Below are 20759 nucleotides of genomic sequence, written 5' to 3' on the forward strand. Positions count from 1 at the left end.
GTAGTCATAGTAGTTTATGTCATAGAAGGGCACTGCAGGGCGTTGCAGTATGAAGCGTGGTACAGCAGGGCATGGCTGGATGTAGCAGGTTCAGCAGGACAGGACGCAGCAGGGCACCGTGGAGCGTAGTGGGGTGAACTGAAGCAGGACCACGGCGACAGCTGAAACCAAGGTCTAGGTGCCATCCAGATCCAACTTAAAACGCTGGGAAAAGGAACATAAAGACTCCATTTATAAATGACTAATTCTTGACAAAAGGCAAAAGAGCTGTATGCGTGCGCACATGTGAATAATGTCGGGCTGAAAACGGGTTCAGGCTTTTAAAAAGCTGTCAATCAAAATTTACTTGTCGGGCTCAGGTCTTGTCTGGCCGAACATTTAAGGCCCGATTACAGCTCTAGTGTAAATTACAGGAGATTAGTGCACTGGATATCTACATACGTCCCTAATAGAAAACCATAGTTTTCACAGCTATAGCATGATTAGAATTTAAGTAAAACTAGAGGTAAGATTTATTCATAGTCTGTGTGGTAACCCAGCTTTACTCGTAGTTCTGCTTTTTTGTTGTTTTCTTCAGATGTGCTGTTATCTCATCTATCAAAGCTGGGACCTCCCAAACCTTTGTGTGTAATGGAATGGAAGGTCGTTATGTCAACATTGTGATTCCTGGAAGACGAGAATACCTGACACTGTGTGAGGTGGAAGTCACTGGTCAGCCTTCAGGAAACACTGCTCCAACTGGTGATTTATACCATTTAACGTGACCAATAGATGACGTTGGGCAGACAGTCACATTCAAAGTTCAATCACATATACTGACTGCCTGTTCTTTGGTGAAAAATTTGGTCAGATCAACACATGTAATATGCCTGTGCCTTCCATAAACTGTCTTTAATGAAACATTTTGTAACCTTGTCTAGATACTAATATTGCTAGAGGTGGAAAGGTGATTCAGTCCTCCCTGTATGGGAATGAAGTCCCTGAAAGGGCCATTGATGGGAACCGTGCTAGCAACCTGGGACAGAGATCCTGTAGCGTCACTAAGAAAGATTTAAAACCATGGTGGAGACTGGACCTCCTGAAGACATATCAGATCAACACTGTCACCATCACCAACAGAGGAGATTGTTGCGCCGGGAGAATCAATGGTGCTGAGATCCGCATTGGAAATTCCCTCAATGACAATGGCAATGATAACCCCAGGTAACTGCACTTTCTGTCTTATACAGTATTAGATTCAAACATTTAACATTGGATGTGTAAATTAGAGCTGAAGATCATTGCCTGAACCCGATGGGACCCGAAGGGCTCGGGCCGGGCTCGGGCTTGCGCTCGGGGTTGTGCGGTAAATGAGCGGTCAGGTGATGCGTTTTAATTAGCGTGAAAATGGATGCTGAGGAGGTGAAACGGAGGCTGGTCTCTGGAGGACTTATTTTACTTCTTTGTTCCAACTTCCAAGTGGCCTATAGCCTACGTTAGTCATGAATAAATGATATTAGAAAATGTATAAATGACTCATTCTTGAGAAAAGGCAAAAGAGCTGTGTGCGTGCCTACATTTGAATAATGTCGGGCTGTAAACAGGTTCGGGCTTTTAAAATGCTGTCAATCAAAATGTACTTGTCGGACTGGCCGAATTCTGTCGGGCCTAACTTTTAAGGCCCGATTACAGCTCTAGTGTAAATTACAGGAGATTAGTGCACTGGATATCTACATACTTCCCTAATAGAAAGCCATAGTTTTCACAGCAATATCATAATCAGAATTTAAGTACAACTAGTGGTAAGATTTATTCATAGTCTGTGTGATAACCCAGTTTTACTCATAGTTCTGCTTTTTTGTTTTTTTCTTTAGATGTGCTGTTATCTCGTCTATCAAAGCTGGGACCTCCCAAACCTTTGTGTGTAATGGAATGGAAGGTCGTTATGTCAACATTGTGATTCCTGGAAGACGAGAATACCTGACACTGTGTGAGGTGGAAGTCATTGGGACAGTATCATAGGAAACTGATTCTAAAATAATTTCTTCATGTTCTCTTAATTTTAACGCTAGTCTATGCAAGTTTGCGTATTTGGTTTATTTGGTTTTTGATTTACACACAGAGCATATTTTAAGTAAAATACTTTGTATTACATATTATAAGGTCAGGACAATCGTATGCTGAAGCTTTATGTAAAACTGATACAGATTGTTTTTTTATACATTAGCTAACATAAAATAAAGGTTATTGTTCAAATTTAAATAGCAAATAAAAGAGATACAACAATAGTAACTGATTACACCTACTATTCTGTACCATGAAAGCAGCGAGAGATGCATTATTAAACAGATCTGTGGGAAAATGAAAGCAACGGGTGAGAAATGATATACAGTGCACTGGCTGCATTGTATTTGTTGTAATTTTTGTGAGGGCTTGTTTCTGTCTACTGTACTTAAATATAATTGCAAAATAAACATTACTTTTAAAGCTAATCTGTATGTGTGTGTGTTTGTGTTTTTCCTCATTGTCTGTTTGTCCAGACTTGCTTGGCTGTCTTTTCAAATGAGTATCATTCTTGGGTAATGCAAGCACAGCATACAGAGAGAAACAACAGCATATAGCTATGAGGCCTATACTGTACATGTTTAAATGTTTTTCCTACATCTTCAGAGAAAGCAGCAACATAGCTGTCTTAGATGTAAGTCATGCATCAAATCAGTTTAATTTTGATAGTCACATCTGTAGTTACATTTTCTACTGGTATGATCTTATACTTATTTGAAATTTGATGGGGCAACATACTTCTGGGGGACTTGTGTCTAAAATGATGGAGAACTCATCAAGAGTATTTCCTTTTGATGAAATGGTGTAGCAATAAAAACATGAAGTTTGGTTTGAATATTTTAATCATAATTACCTTCATATACCAACTTTAGTTTGATAAACAATGACATACTTCTTGAAGTTTAAAGTAATTTAGGTGAAATGTGAGGGCAAAATCAGGGTTCATGATGAATATGTGAATAATAACTATTGATAACTAGGCTGGCGGCAAACCAGCAACTAAGTTTGGGAGACATACTATAAACACCTAAGGTATCAAAACTGGGGGTACACGACGGTAATTACGCTAATTATTTTCCACCTGCATTCCCAGAATGTCGTGTTCTCCTGAACATAGTAATTACTTAGTTCTAGTGTGTCTACGATGCATGTAATTCTCGGCCCTTAATGCCGGGACCAAAAGCGGCAGTGGGAGAACAGAGCAAAACCCAAAACCTTATAAAGTGGTCAAAGTTAAATCAGTCAAAGTTGAATTATTTCAGGTTTCTCACTGCTTAAGTCAACGTGGTCCGACTCTCTTGAGATGACGGTGGTGACTATCTGGGGCCACCAACAGGCGGTCCTATTATCTCTGAAACATCAACGAGGTAGAGGCTGGTACAGTACCCAACCCACCCTACCATTCGCCCACCTCTCACACCCCCGTCCCTATTTACCTGCCTACCCCGCACATTGCTGGTCACACTTACGCACATACACACTACGACAACAACAACAACAACAATGACAACAACAAAAAATAAAATAAATAAAGATAAGTAAAATAAAATAAAATAAAATGAAGCTCAGCGTAAGTTCTTACAGGAAGACTTCATATTCCTTTTTCATCACTCCTAATTGATCAGCTGTTTCATGGCATGTCACTTGTCAGTAGTCAATCAGATTCAGCTGTGTCATTGTTAATTAAACCAATCAGAGTCGGCCATTTGTCACAAGCCTATCACAGCATGACATCCTGTTTTAAATCTGCTCTCTCCTTTGCGGTTGTCAGTTGTCATTTCAGGAATAGAGTGCGTCCCGCCTCCTCCCCTTCAACCACCGATAGTCTCGCCCACGTCTTCGGGTATCGTCAGCGCTTGGCTCTCGTTTGGTTCCTGTGCGCTTTCATCACCACCACCAGTGTCTGGACTCCATCGGGGGATATGTTTGGGTTCACTACCCTTTATGACATATGGTTTCGATGGAGTCCAATCTCCAGAGATTTTACATTTCCCATTTCATGTTTGTCTATACAATTAATATGTTCATATTTGCAATGAAGTCTCTCCTGATTGAAATAATAAAGGGAGTTCTAAAGACATGCTCTAGAGGGCATTACAAATTTGGCTCCATTGACTATCAAATTGTTTCTTTTTATTTTTTTAATTTTATTGATCTTTCATTACACAGATAATACTTCATTAGGTCCTTCCAATTCTCTATTGAAGGTGCTTCCTTATTTTTCCAGTTTTGCAATATCAGTTTTTTAAAGATAAGAGAGGAAAAAAGTGTCTGCCCCCCAGTTGGATATCTTGTTCCCTCTATATCTTGAAAAATACACATTTTTTGAGAGAATATGATTTGTCTGTTAGTATACTTAGATAACCAAATCTCTATGCTCTCCCAAGTCTTCTTAACTCCTTTGCAGTACCAAAAGGCGTGCATAAGGGAGTCACCATATAGGTTACATTTTAAACATATATCTGATGATGTGTTATCAAACTTGTTTATTTTATCTCTAGTATAATATATTCTTGTCATTATCTTAAACTGTATTAGTCGCAGATTTTCATTAGTAGTTAATTTGTATGTTAGTGACAAGCTTTCTTTCCATTTTTCTTTAACATCAACCCCTAGGTCTTTCGTCCATTTGTTGTATATTCTTTGTAATAATGTATCACTGCTTTCCATGCTTATCTGTAAATTGTCCAAAGAGCCGATCAGCCTCCTTTTTTTGTTGCTTTGGCTTAAAATGTTTGACATTTCAGGGCTGATGTTCTTTTCCAAGACAAAATTACAAGTAATCCAGTTTTTCAGTTGCATATACTTAAATAATTCTGTATCTTTTAGGTTATATTGCTTTTTAATATACTGAATGGTGCAACAGTGTCGTGGTTTGTGACATCTGACAACTGCTGGTTTCCACCTTTTATCCATGTTTCCCAGTATAGCTGCATGCTCTGTATATTTATTGATGAATTGTTCCAAATCGGTATGTACCCGGGAAGCCCTATTTCTTGATGGAGAATTTTTTTTATTTTATTCCAGGCCTTTAATGTACTATTAATAACAAAATTTGATTTGATGTTGTCCTTAGAAAAGAGTGCTAGCAGTAAACTGTTGCACTGTAATTGATTGTTTTCTATGTCTATCCATGGATCTTTGTTTGTTTTATTTATTATGCGTTCAGTGTAAAATGACTGAGCTGCTACGTGATAGAACTCTAAGTTAGGAAGATTAAGACCCCCTTCTGCTCTTGGGTGATACAAAAGTTTCCTTTTCAATCTACATGCTTTATTTGACCAAATCAATGAAGAAATTATTGAGTTTACCTCTTTAAAAAAGGTGATAACCCATCTTATAGGAATAATTTTTAAATTTAAATTTCGGTAGCCACATCATCTTAAAGAGGTTTACTTTTCCTATCAAATTAATCTTCAAGTCTTGCCACTGCCTATCATCTTTCTTAAAGGCTTTCATAATTGGAAGAAAGTTATCTTTATACAACTGGCTCTTATCATGGCTAAAATAGGTCCCAAGATATTTAATTTTTTTTTCTATATCCGAAATTGTGTGAGATTCTCCAAGTCCTTTTTGCAAGAGTCTATTGCCAACAGCTCAGTTTTTGCAATGTTCGTTTTATAACCTGAGATCGCTGAAAATATTGTAATTATTTTCATAACATGTGGAACTGAGGTGATTGCATTGCTTAAGTAAAGTAATAAATCATCTGCAAATAAGCTCAATTTAAACTTTTTTTTTTCTTACCAATCTCAGTACCTCCTATCTCTATTGTCTCTCTAATTTTTTGAGCCAAGGGTTCAATTGCTAATGCAAACAATGGTCGTGAAAGAGGACAACCTTGGGCAGTACTTCTAGTTAATGAGAAAGGTTTTGATAGAATTCCCTTAGTATAAACATATGCTTTAGGACAGTGGTTACCAACCTTTTTTTCTTGGCGCCCCCCCTACTCATGTCTAAGAAAAGCTGAGCCCCCCCTGAAACCGAAGTTGAGGTTACTCTCGAGATAGAGCCTTACTTTCTTTTTTGATATAGAGGAGTTATCAGCAACGTTTCTCCGCCATGTTTCATTCATAAAATAGTGATGCCGTGGCAGCAGGACAAACGAGGATGATAGCAGCTAGGAGCTGACCTGATGACAGCAAGGGCCACAGGTTACGAGCTCCTGGAGGTTTGGCCTACTAAGTAGCCTGCCTACAATTTTAAGCGAGAACAAAAATATATAGTTTTTATACAGACTTTTGTATTCATTATATATTACTAGTGTAATATATAATGTAGTGTAATACTAGTGTATTATCCTAATTTGTTTAACATGTGCACATTTTTTTTTTACCTCAACCTCAAATCAGATAAAGACTTGTGCACCCCCTGTGATCTTTGCCTAAGGGGTGCCCGGACCCCAGGTTGGGAACCACTGCTTTAGGAGACATTTACAGGGTTGTAATCATATTCATAAAATGTAATGGGAAGTTGTATACCTCCAATACTTTAAACAAGTACCATTCTAGTCTATCAAAGGCATTTTCCGCATCAACTGCCATTAATGTTAAATCGAAAAATTAAATGTTAAATAAAAAATCAATTTTATGTTTCTCTACATATTGTGTGAGGGAGATGCATGTTCTGGTATTAGTTCTTAAATCCCTATGTTGTATAAAACCAGCTTGGTCATAATGAATTAAGCTTGGTAGAATTTGTACCAGTCTATTATTCAAGACTTTAGTTATGATCTTCTTATCACAGTTTATTAAGCTTATAGGCCTATAATCAGAAGGTGTTTCGCAAGTCTTACCTGGTTTTGGTATAACAGATATAGTCGAAGGTATAAGTAAGTCAATGGATATGCAAAATTGATATGGTAATAACACAATATACATGAATAGACAGTCTATATGAATGCTGAAATGTAGTAAAGAGTCAATATACAGTTGTGCAAATTGTGGTCTAGTTAGACACAGACACACTCACACAAACACGCACACACAGACACACACACACACAGACAGACACAGACACACACACACAGACAGACACAGACACACACACAGACAGACAGACACAGACACACACACACAGACAGACAAGACACATACACAGACCTCGCACACAAACACACACGCACACATACACACACACATACAGTATATGAAGGAAACTAATATAACCTGAAAACCAACAAAGTTACATATTCTTCATTTCTGATTGGATGTTTCTGCCAGCAGTGCACTCTGGGACCTGTAGTTGACAGTGTGTGTGTGTGTGTGTGTGTGTGTGTGTGTGTGTGTGTGTGTGTGTGTATGTCTGTGTGTGTGTGTGTGTGTGTGTGTGTGTGTGTGTGTGTGTGTGTGTGTGTGTGTGTGCAGGTGATGGAGCAGAAGCCCCTCCCCTTGACAGCTGGCGAGGAGGAGGACTATCTGTTGGCTCTCAAACATGAGTTCAGAGGAGCGATGAAGAGTCTGCCGTGCTTCATCCAGCCGACAGCTGCACACCGAGGTCAGAGTTCAACACACACACACACACATACACACACACACACACACACACACACACCCACACACAGAGACACAAAAATACACACACACACACAGACACACACACACATTTCAATTTCAGATTTTATTGCAAAACCTTCTGTTGCTTTTTACAGCAGAGAGAAAATATCTGTCCAGGAACCCTTTTATAAACAGATCGGACTCAAAGAGTGAGTGAATGTACAAGGATGTTTACTTTGATTGTATGAGGATGTTTACTTAGATTGTACAAGGATGTTTTTTATTTTTTTATTTAACCTTTATTTAACTAGGTAAGCCGTTGAGAACAGATGCTATTCTGAGATACAGAATACAATAGGCTACATAAAATACAGATTAAAATACAGATTAAGTAGGCATTACAAAGCCGGTGCAAAGTGAGGTATAAGTAAGTCGATGGATATGCGAAAGTGATAAGGTAATAACACAATATACATTAATAAACAGTCTCTATAAAGGCTGAAATATAGTAAAGAGTCAATATACAGTTAGTGCAAATTGTGGTCTAGCTAGTGATGTAGGTCAGGAGATGTACAAAAATTGTATGACAACAAAGGTGGAGAGAATAACAGTTGCGCATGCCAGGGCAGATGGAATAATGCAAAAGAGCGTAGACATCCAAGTATTTGACCAATGTAGAATAAACTCAAATTGATTTAACTAAATTAACTAAGAACAAACATAAATTCAACAAGATACAAATGAGTTGAATGCAAATACTAATATTATGTTTAACACATGTATGCTGTGTTCAAGTACCATGCTGGAGGTGGTTTGACTTAACTCGGTTTGTTTAGATGGAATATAGGTGGCATGATTAAATCATCTTCATCCATATATGTAATACATTTACTTTACTTCTAAACCATAATAATATATCATAATATACTATATTGTGTAAATATGTTAATGGTTTCTGCATAATATGCTATATTATAATGTTATCACATTCCTGTATAAATACACAAAAACAATAATTCTGACTCCTTAACCTTTGTGTTGTCTTCCCGTCGACTCCAAAACTTTTAGTTTTTCTGGGTCAAAATTTAAATTTAAAAATTTTCTTTTAAAGTTTTGGTCGTATTTTTTGTAACACTTTTGTCACATTTTACGATGTTTTTGTCAATTTGTTTCTACACTTTGACGTTTTTGTTGTTTTTTCCCACGTTTTTGAAGCTTGTTCTGACATGTTTGCCTTATGTATCTCTTTGCTCTTTTGAACTTTTCCAGCTGCCCTGGCATGCTCAACTGTTATTCTTCCCACCAATGTTGTCATACAATTTTTGCACATCTACTGACCTACATCATTATCTAGACCACAATTTGCACTAACTGTATATTGACCTATTGAATTCTGTATTCCTGTATTGTATTGAATGTAAACTGTATGTGGTCTTGCACACTTATGCTTTATTCTTGGCCAGGTCGCCGTTGCAAATGAGAATCTGTTCTCAACGGCCTATCTGGTTAAATAAAGGTTTAATAAAAACAATAAATGAAAAAATGTTTGTCCTTTTTTTCAACAATCTTTTAACAATTATTTTCTTTAAATGCTATAAAACAGGAGGGTTAAACACATCGTCTGTTAACATGCTGACTGTGCTGTTATTAATAACTACTCTCACCTTACCATCTCCATTTGCTCTTTAATACTTTTGTATTTTTTGTATTATTTTCTTATTTTAGTTTTATTTAACTATTATGTATGTTTTTACTCTCTAATTATCTCTACTTGTTGCTGTTTTTGTGCTGCTGCAACACCTGCATTTTCTCTCTTGAGGACCAATAAAAAGCTAATTTTTTCTCATTTTAAATGATGCATTAACAGATTAATTTGCTCAGGGTGAAGAGATACACATACCTGAATATTCAGGGAGGTTGTATTTCTTTTCTTTGTTTGTACAATGGGTACAAACAAAGACACTTTTAATCTTTCCCCTCCTCAGGTATGAGGAAATATCAAAACACACATACAGACTCTCACACACACACACACACACACACACACACACACATAATCATATGAATGTATTTATCATGTAATGCTTCTGAAACATTTGGGGTTCAGAGTCTGAAATAATGTTCAATCCAAGCTGAGCAGCACCGGTTGGTCCTGGAGTACCTGACATGTACACCTGGCCCCGCCCGGCAGAAACCTGCGTGGATCGGGAGGATGGAATAACACTAGACCACGCCCACGTAAACCAGATGTTGGAGGAGCCTATATATTTTGGAAGACAGACAGGATTCTGAACGCCGCTCTCCGCACTTCACAAAGAGCCGTGAGGTGTAGAGTGTTACACCTGCACTAAACTGGGAACGATCCTGACGATTATCAACAGCCCAACTAACGCTACGCTCCTTAATGTAAGTACAATAATACCTTCAATAAAAGCTTTATGAGTAAAAAGTCAATACTTACCTGTCAACAGCCATAAACATGTAGGAAGCCATATTTGAATTCCAGCAAACTTCTAAAACTTCTTTTTACAACTTGTTTATTTGCGAGTACTTAAAAAATGTACTGTCATTAATTACATTCTACTTTACAATAATGCATAAGTATTTAATTTAATGTTTAATAACATTTTATGAATTTGAACTTCCTCCACAGGATGATGACTTCATCTGTGGTCTTTGTCTTGCTGGCTGTTCTAGGACAGACCAGCGGCAAATTTGGTGAGATTATTCTTTTGATTGGTTGAGACAAATTATTGATATTCCCCAATTTATTCACCTTTTAGTATTTAATAGACATATGCAATACATCTATCACATCTACATGATGTCTCTATCTATCTATCTATCTATCTATCTATCCATCTTTCTATCTATCTATCTATCTATCTTAATTATCACATTTCCTAACTAATCACTGCTCCAACTGGTGATTTATACCATTTAACATGACCAATAGATGACGTTGAGCAGACAGTCACATTCAAAGTTCAATCAAATATACTGACTACCTGTTCTTTGGTGGAAAATTTAATCAGATCAACACATGTAATATTTCTGTGCCTTCCCTAAACTGTCTTTAATGAAACATTTTGTAACCTTGTCTAGATACTAATATTGCTAGAGGTGGAAACGTGATTCAGTCCTCCCTGTATGAGGATGGCATCCCTGAAAGGGCCATTGATGGAAATCGTGCTAGTGACTGGGAACAGAGATCCTGTGCCCACACTAACTATGATTTAAAACCATGGTGGAGCCTGGACCTCCTGAAGACATATCAGATCAACACTGTCACCATCACCAACAGAGGAGATTGTTGCCCCGAGAGAATCAATGGTGCTGAGATCCGCATTGGAAATTCCCTCTATGACAATGGCAACGGTAACCCCAGGTAACTGCACTTTGTGTCTTATACAGTATTAGATTCAAACATTTAATATTGGATGTGTAAATTAGAGCTGAAGATCTTTGGCCCGACGGGTTCGGTCTTAATTTCTATCATTGTACACGGGCTCGGGCCGGGCTCATGCTTGCGCTACGGGTTGTGCGGTAAATGAGCGGTACGGTGATGCGTTTTAATTAGCGTGAAAATGGATGCTGAGGAGGTGAAACAGAGGCTGGCCTCTGGAGGACTTATTTTATTTCTTTGTTCCAACTTCCAAGTGGCCTATAGCCTACGTTAGTCATGAATAAATGATGTTAAAACATTTATAAATGATTCATTCTTGACAAAAGGTAAAAGAGCTGTGTTGCGTGAGTACATTTGAATAATGTTGGGCTGTAAACGGGTTCGGGCTTTTAAAATGCTGTCAATCAAAATGTACTTGTCGGGCTCGGGCCTTGTCTGGCCGAACATTTAAGGCCCGATTACAGCTCTAGTGTAAATTAAAGGAGATAGGTGCACTGGATATCTACATAATTCCCTAATAGCAAGCCATAGTTTTCACAGCAATATCATGATCAGAATTTAAATACAACTAGTGGTAAGATTTATTCATAGTCTGTGTGGTAAGCCAGTTTCACTCATAGTTCTGTTTAATTTTACGTTCTCCAGATGTGCTGTAATCTCGTTTATGGCAGCTGGGTCCTCCCAAACCTTTGTGTGTAACGGGATGGAAGGTCGTTATGTCAACATTGTGATTCCTGGAAGACGAGAATTCCTGACACTGTGCGAGGTGGAAGTCACTGGTCAGCCTTCAGGAAACACTGCTCCAACTGGTGATTTATACCATTTAACGTGACCAGTAGATGATGTTGAGCAGACAGTCACATTCAAAGTTCAATCAAATATACTGACTGCCTGTTCTTTGGCGGAAAATTTAATCAGATCAACACATGTAATATGTCTGTGCCTTCCCTAAACTGTCTTTAATGGAATATTTTGTAACCTTGTCTAGATCCTAATATTGCTAGAGGTGGAAATGTGATTCAGTCCTCCCTGTATGAGGAAGGCATCCCTGAAAGGGCCATTGATGGAAATCGTGCTAGCGACTGGGAACAGGGATCCTGTGCCCACACTAACTATGATTTAAAACCATGGTGGAGCCTGGACCTCCTGAAGACATATCAGATCAACACTGTCACCATCACCAACAGAGGAGATTGTTGCCCCGAGAGAATCAATGGTGCTGAGATCCGCATTGGAAATTCCCTCTATGACAATGGCAACGGTAACCCCAGGTAACTGCACTTTGTGTCTTATACAGTATTAGATTCAAACATTTAATATTGGATGTGTAAATTAGAGCTGAAGATCTTTGCCCCGACGGATTCGGTCTTAATTTCTATCATTGTACACGGGCTCGGGCTTGCGCTACGGGTTGTGCGGTAAATGAGTGGTACGGTTATGCGTTTTAATTAGCGTGAAAATGGATGCTGAGGAGGTGAAACGGAGGCTGGCCTCTGGAGGACTTATTTTACTTCTTTGTTCTAACTTCCAAGTGACCTATAGCCTACATTAGTCATGAATAAATGATGTTAAAACATTTATAAATGACTCATTCTTGACAAAAGGCAAAAGAGTTGTGTGCGTGAGTACATGTGAATAATGTTGGGCTGTAAACGGGTTCAGGCTTTTAAAAAGCTGTCAATCAAAATGTACTTGTCGGGCTCGGGCCTTGTCTGGCCGAACATTTAAGGCCCGATTATAGCTCTAGTGTAAATTACAGGAGATTAGTGCACTGGATATCTACATAATTCCCTAATAGAATGCCATAGTTTTCACAGCAATACCATGATCAGAATTTAAGTACAACTAGTGGTAAGATTTATTCATAGTCTGTGTGGTAACCCAGCTTTACTCATAGTTCTGTTTTTTTGTTTTTTTCTTCAGATGTGCTGTTATCTCATCTATCAAAGATGGGACCTCCCAAACCTTTGTCTGTAATGGAATGAAAGGTCGTTATGTCAACATTGTGATTCCTGGAAGACGAGAATTTCTGACACTGTGCGAGGTGGAAGTCACTGGTCAGCCTTCAGGAAACACTGCTCCAACTGGTGATTTATACCATTTAACGTGACCAATAGATGACGTTGAGCAGACAGTCACATTCAAAGTTCAATCAAATACACTGACTGCCTGTTCTTTGGCGGAAAATTTAATCAGATCAACACATGTAACATGTCTGTGCCTTCCATGAACTGTCTTTAATGAAACATTTTGTAACCTTGTCTAGATACTAATATTGCTAGAGGTGGAAACGTGATTCAGTCCTCCCTGTATGAGGATGGCATCCCTGAAAGGGCCATTGATGGAAATCGTGCTAGTGACTGGGAACAGAGATCCTGTGCCCACACTAACAATGATTTAAAACCATGGTGGAGACTGGACCTCCTGAAGACATATCAGATCAACACTGTCACCATCACCAACAGAGGAGATTGTTGCCCCGAGAGAATCAATGGTGCTGAGATCCGCATTGGAAATTCCCTCAATGACAATGGCAACGGTAACCCCAGGTAACTGCACTTTGTGTCTTATACAGTATTAGATTCAAACATTTAATATTGGATGTGTAAATTAGAGCTGAAGATCTTTGCCCCGACGGGTTCGGTCTTAATTTCTATCATTGTACACGGGCTCGGGCCGGGCTCGGGCTTGCGCTACGGGTTGTGCGGTAAATGAGCGGTACGGTGATGCGTTTTAATTAGCGTGAAAATGGATGCTGAGGAGGTGAACGGAGGCTGGCCTCTGGAGGACTTATTTTATTTCATTGTTCCAACTTCCAAGTGGCCTATAGCCTACGTTAGTCATGAATAAATGATGTTAAAAAATGTATAAATGACTTATTCTTGACAAAAGGCTAAAGAGTTGTGTGCGTGAGTACATTTGAATAATGTTGGGCTGTAAACGGGTTCAGGCTTTTAAAAAGCTGTCAATCAAAATGTACTTGTCGGGCTCTGGCCTTGTCTGGCCGAACATTTAAGGCCCGATTACAGCTCTAGTGTAAATTACAGAAGATTAGTGCACTGTATATCTCCATAATTCCCTAATAGAAAGCCATAGTTTTCACAGCAATACCATGATCAGAATTTAAGTACAACTAGTGGTAAGATTTATTCACAGTCTGTGTGGTAACCCAGTTTTACTTATAGTTCTGTTTTTTTTTTTTTTCTTCAGATGTGCTGTTATCTCGTCTATCAAAGCTGGGACCTCCCAAAACTTTGTCTGTAATGGAATGGAAGGTCGTTATGTCAACATTGTGATTCCTGGAAGACGAGAATACCTGACACTGTGTGAGGTGGAAGTCACTGGTCAGCCTTCAGGAAACACTGCTCCAACTGGTGATTTATACCATTTAACGTGACCAATATATGATTTTGAGCAGACAGTCACATTCAAAGTTCAATCAAATATACTGACTGCCTGTTCTTTGGCGGAAAATTTAGTCAGATCAACACATGTAATATTTCTGTGCCTCCCCTAAACTGTCTTTAATGGAACATTTTGTAACCTTGTCTAGATCCTAATATTGCTAGAGATGGAAACGTGATTCAGTCCTCCCTGTATGAGAAAGGGGTCCCTGAAAGGGCCATTGATGGAAATCGTGCTAACAACCTGGGAGAGGGATCCTGTAGCGTCACTAACTATGATTTAAAACCATGGTGGAGACTGGATCTCCTGAAGCCATATCAGATCAACACTGTCACCATCACCACCAGAGGAGATTGTTGTTCCTGGAGAATCAATGGTGCTGAGATCCGCATTGGAAATTCCCTCAATGACAATGGCAACAGTAACCCGAGGTAACTGCACTTTGTGTCTTATACAGTATTAGATTCAAACATTTAACATTGGACGTGTAAATTAGAGCTGAAGATCTTTGTTCGAATCCGACGGCACCCGACGGGTTCGGTCTTAATTTCTATCATTGTACACGGGCTCGGGCCGGGCTCGTGCTTGCGCTACGGGTTGTGCGGTAAATGAGCGGTCAGGTGATGCGTTTTAATTAGCGTGAAAATGGATGCTGAGGAGGTGAAATGGAGGCTGGCCTCTGGAGGACTTATTTTACTTCTTTGTTCCAACTTCCAAGTGGCCTATAGCCTACGTTAGTCATGAATAAATTATGTTAAAACATTTATAAATGACTCATTCTTGACACAAAGCAAAAGAGCTGTGTGCGTGCACACATATGAATAATGTTGGGCTGTAAACGGGTTCGGGCTTTTAAAATGCTGTCAATCAAAATGTACTTGTCGGGCTCGGGCCTTGTCTGGCCGAACATTTAAGGCCCGATTACAGCTCTAGTGTAAATTACAGGAGATTAGCGCCCTGTATATCTAAATAATTCCCTAATAGAAAGCCATAGTTTTCACAGCAATACCATGATCAGAATTTAAGTACAACTAGAGGTAAGATTTATTCATAGTCTGTGTGGTAACCCAATTTTACTTATAGTTCTGTTTTTTTGTTTTTTTCTTCAGATGTGCTGTTATCTCGTCTATCAAAGATGGGACCTCTCAAACCTTTGTGTGTAACGGGATGGAAGGTCGTTATGTCAACATTGTGATTCCTGGAAGACGAGAATTTCTGACACTGTGCGAGGTGGAAGTCACTGGTCAGCCTTCAGGAAACACTGCTCCAACTGGTGATTTATACCATTTAACGTGACCAATAGATGATGTTGAGCAGACAATCACATTCAAAGTTTAATCAAATATACTGACTGCCTGTTCTTTAGCGGAAAATTTCTTTAATGAAAAATGTTGTAACCTTGTCTAGATCCTAATATTGCTAGAGGTGGAAACGTCACTCAGTCCTCCCTGTACGAGAAAGAGGTCCCTGAAAGGGCCATTGATGGGAATCGTTCTAGCAACCTGAGAGACGGATCCTGTACCCACACTAAGAAAGATTTAAAACCATGGTGGAGACTGGACCTCCTGAAGACATATCAGATCAACAATGTCACCATCACCAACAGAGGAGATTGTTGCGCCTGGAGAATCGATGGTGCTGAGATCCGCATTGGAAATTCCCTCAATGACAATGGCAATGGTAACCCCAGGTAACTGCACTTTCTGTCTTATACAGTATTCGATTCAAACATTTAACATTGGATGTGTAAATTAGAGCTGAAGATCGTTGCCCGAACCCATCGGATCTAATTTCTATCATTGTACACGGGCTCGGGCCGGGCTCAGGCTTGCGCTCCGGGTTGCGCCAGGTCAGGAGGAGGTGAAACGGAGGCTGGCCTCTGGAGGACTTATTTTATTTCTTTGTTCCAACTTCCAAGTGGCCTATAGCCTACGTTAGTCATGAATAAATTATGTTAAAACATTATAAATGACTAATTCTTGACACAAGGCAAAAGAGCTGTGTGCGTGCATACATTTGAATAATGTTGGGCTGTAAACGGGTTCAGGCTTTTAAAAAGCTGTCAATCAAAATGTACTTGTCGGGCTCGGGCCGAATTCTGTCGGGCCTAACTTTTAAGGCCCGATTACAGTCCTAGGGTAAATTACAGGAGATTCGTGCACTGGATATCTACATACTTTCCTAATAGAAAGCCATAGTTTTCACAGCAATAGCATGATCAGAATTTAAGTACAACTAGTGGTAAGATTTATTAATAGTGTGGTAACCAAGTTACAATGTTATATACTGTTTTTATTGAAAGTGTTTTAACATGCTGTATTATCTGCTGGTTCGGAAATGCCACTGAGTCATAGAAAAAGACAATCAGAAAAACAGTTACAACTGCCAGCAAGTTACTTGGGATAACACTACCGAACATTAAACATATTTACAAAGACAGACTGGTGAGAAAGGCCAATAACATTGTATGTGACTGCACACCCCCCCTGGCATCTCATTTTAAACTACTGCCATCTAGGCGTCATTTCTGCCAACCCCTTCTTACCAAGAACAGATCCAAATTCTGTTTTGTACTACAAGCCAGAAATCACTCAATCAGTCAAAATAAGCTAGATGTCCAGCTGGCCTGGTCATACCCAAGGGTGTATAGTGTATTGTAGTGTGTGATGTATGTTCTTCATGTTGTCTGTCGGTGTCTGATGTAGGGACTATTTGTTTGTATCATATGTCTGATGTCTTGTCATGAAGGGCCTTGTGACTATGCCGCAAACCCAACTGCCCCACAGGGACAATAAAGTTATCTACTACTACTAGTTTTACTCATAGTTCTGTTTCATTGTATTTTTCTTCAGATGTGCTGTAATCTCGTCTATGGCAGCTGGGACCTCCCAAACCTTTGTGTGTAATGGAATGGAAGGTCGTTATGTCAACATCGTGATTCCTGGAAGACGAGAATACCTGACACTGTGTGAGGTGGAAGTCACTGGGACAGTATCATAGGAAACTGATTCTAAAATAATTTCTTCATGTTCACTTAATTTTAACGCTAGTCTATGCAAGTTTGCGTATTTGGTTTATTTGGTTTTTGATTCGCACACAGAGCATATCTGAAGTAAAATACTTGGTATTACATAAGGTCAGGACAATCGTATGCTGAAGCTTTATGTAAAACTGATACAGATGGTTGTTTTATACATTAGCTAACAAAATAAAGGTTATTGTTCAAATTTAAATAGCGAACAAAAGACATACAGCTCTAGTAACTGATTATACCTACTATTGTGTGCCATGAGAGCAGCGAGAGATGCATTATTAAACAGAACTGTGGGAAAATGATAGCAACGGATGAGAAATGATATACAGTGCACTGGCTGCATTGTATTTGTTGTAACTTTTCTTGTGCTTGCTTCTATCTACTCTTCTTAAATATACTTGCAAAATAAACATTACTTTTTAAGCAAATCTGTGTGTGTGTTTGTGTTTTTCCTCATTGTCTGTTTGTCCAGACTTGCTTGGCTGTCTTTTCAAATGAGTATATTTTTTGGGTAATGCAAGCACAGCATACAGAGAGAAACAACAGCATATAGCTAAGAGGCCTATACTGTACATGTTTAAATGTTTTTCCTACATCTTCAGAGAAAGCAGCAACATAGCTGTCTTAGATGTAAGTCATGCATCATATCAGTTTAATTTTGATGGACAGTCACATCTGTAGTTACATTTTCTACTGGTATGATCTTATACTTATCTGAAATTTGGTGGGGCGAACATACTTTTGGGGGACTTGTGTCTAAAATGATGGAGAACTCATCAAGAATATTTCCTTTTGATGGAATGGTGTAGCGATAAAAACATGACGTTTGGTTTGAATATTTCACTCTTAATTACCTTCATATGCCAACTTTAATGAAGAGCTTGAACATTTAATAAAACAATGACATACTTATTGAACTTTAAAGTAATTTAGGTGAAATGTGAGGGCAAAATCAGGGTTTATGATGAATATGTGACTAATAACTACTGATAACTAGGCTGGCAGCAAACCAGCTAAGTCTCCCAAACTAAGCTTAAGTCAACGTCGTCCGACTCTCTTGAGATGACGGTGGTGACTATCTGGGGCCACCAACAGGCGGTCCTATTATCTCTGAAACATCAACGAGGTAGAGGCTGGGGAAGTTCTCCCCCTGGATGATCAGTCACCGCTGAACCGGGCTCCAAGAGCAAATCATGCACGCCATCCCACTTCTGACACCAAGTTTGTGGTAGAAATTCTAATGGATAAAAGGTGAGATCTGAAATAAAGCTTTAGTCAACAAATATTTTAAGTGTTTATTGTTTCAAAAAAATGATAACAAGTTATAGTATAGCATGTCTAAAAAGTCATAGTATATGTTGAGAAAAGTCATAGTATAGTAGGTCGAAAAAAGTCATAAAAAGTGATAGTATAGTATGTCCAAATAAGTCACAAAAAAGTCACAGAATAGTATTTCGAAAAAAGTGGTAAAAAGACATAGTGTAGTATGTAGACAAAAGTCATAGTATGGTAGTTTGAAAAAAATCACAAAAAAGTAATATTATTGTAAGTCGAAAGAAGTCATAAAAAAGTAGTATTATAGAATGTCGAAAAAAGTGATTAAAAAGTCATAGTATAGTATGTCGAAAGAAGTCCTAAAAAGTCATAGTATAGTGTATAGAAAAAAGTGATAAAGTCACAGTATAGTATGTCGAAATAAATCATAAAAAATCATAGTATAGTATGTCAAAAAATATAAAAAGTCATAGTATGAATACCATGTAGAAAAAAGTAATAAAAAATCATAGTATAGTATGTCAAAAAATATAAAAAGTCATAGTATGAATACCATGTCGAAAAAAGTAATAAAAAAATCATAGTATACTATGTTGAAAGAAATCACAAAAAAATCATAGTATAGGATGTCAAAAGATGTCCTAAAAAGTCATAGTATAGTATGTCGAAAAAAGTGATAAAAAGTCATGTCATAGTATGTTGACAAAAGTAATAACAACTTATTGTATAGTATGTCGAAAAAACTTAGATAGTACAAGGATGTTTTTCATTTTTTTTAGCGAAGCGAAGCATAAGCGTGCAAGACAACATACAGTTTCACATTCAATACATTACAAGTCATAAAATGTCATAGTATAGTATGTCGAAAAAAGTCACAAAAAAGTCTTAGTATAGTATGTCAAAAAAAATTACAAAAAAGTCATAGTATAGTATGTTGAAAAAAGTCACAAAAAAGTCATAGTATAGTATGTGTAAAGAAGTCATAAAAAGTCATAGTATGTCGAAAAAGTGATAAAAAGTCGTTGTATAGTATCTCGAAAAAAGTCATAAAAAGTCATAGTATAGTATGTCGAAAAAAAAGTCAGAAAAAGTCATAGTATAGTATCTTGAAAAAAGTCATAAAATGTCATAGTATTGTAAGTCGAAAAAAGTCACAAAAAAGAAATATTATAGTAAGTCGAAAGAAGTCATAAAAAGTCATAGCATATTATGTAGAAAGAAGTCCTTCAATGTCATAGTATAGTATGTCGAAAAAAGTGATAAAGTCATAGTATAGTATGTCGAAATAAATCATAAAAAGTCATAGTATAGTATGTCAAAAAATATAAAAATTCGTAGTATACTATTTCGAAAGAAATCACAAAAAAGTCATAGTGTAGGATGTCAAAAGATGTCCTAAAAAGTCATAGTATAGTATGTCGAAAAAATTGATAAAAAGTCATGTCATAGTATGTTGACAAAAGTAATAAAAACTCATTGTATAGTATGTCGAAAAAACTTAGATAGTACAAGGATGTTTTTAATTTTTTTATTTATTCTTAATTTAACCAGGTAGGCCATTGAGAACAGGTTCTCATTTACATCCGCGACCTAGCAAAGAAAAGCATAAGCGTGCAAGACAACATACAGTTTCACATTCAATACATTACAAGTCATAAAAAGTTATAGTATAGTATGTCGAAAAAAGTCACAAAAAAGTCATAGTATAGTATGTCAAAAAAAGTCACAAGAAAGTCGAAAAAAGTCACAAAAAAGTCTTAGTATAGTATGTTGAAAAAAGTCACAAAAAAGTCTTAGTATAGTATGTCGAAATAAGTCATAAAAAGTCATAGTATAGTATGTTGAAAAAAAGTCACAAAAAGTCATAGTATAGTATGTCGAAAAAAGTGATAAAAAAGTCAGTATAGTATCTCGAAAAAAGCAATAAAAAGTCATAATATAATATGTTGAAAAAAGTAATAAAAAGTCATAGTATAGTATGTCGAAAAAAGTGATTGTATAGTAACTCGAAAATAGTCATAAAAAGTCATAGTACAGTATGTCGAAAGAAGTCATAAAAGTCATAGTACAGTATGTCAAAATAAATTCTAAAAAGTCATAG

General features: G+C 37.7%; 1 protein-coding gene across 1 annotated transcript in view; it reads left to right on the top strand.

Moving 5' to 3' along the window:
* LOC116058371 overlaps positions 1-20759 on the top strand; it is a 72171-nt gene that overhangs the window by 37940 nt on the left and 13472 nt on the right. The window contains exons 26-37 of the mRNA XM_036006114.1: positions 578-741; positions 921-1203; positions 1854-1974; positions 11711-11753; positions 11933-12215; positions 12868-13031; positions 13211-13493; positions 14155-14318; positions 14498-14780; positions 15459-15622; positions 15757-16039; positions 17202-17266. Of these exons, the coding sequence (XP_035862007.1) occupies positions 578-741; positions 921-1203; positions 1854-1974; positions 11711-11753; positions 11933-12215; positions 12868-13031; positions 13211-13493; positions 14155-14318; positions 14498-14780; positions 15459-15622; positions 15757-16039; positions 17202-17266 (2300 nt within the window). The remainder of the gene's footprint in view (positions 1-577; positions 742-920; positions 1204-1853; positions 1975-11710; positions 11754-11932; positions 12216-12867; positions 13032-13210; positions 13494-14154; positions 14319-14497; positions 14781-15458; positions 15623-15756; positions 16040-17201; positions 17267-20759) is intronic.

The sequence above is a fragment of the Sander lucioperca genome, chromosome 10 (assembly GCF_008315115.2).
Source record: "Sander lucioperca isolate FBNREF2018 chromosome 10, SLUC_FBN_1.2, whole genome shotgun sequence".
NCBI lineage: Eukaryota > Metazoa > Chordata > Actinopteri > Perciformes > Percidae > Sander > Sander lucioperca.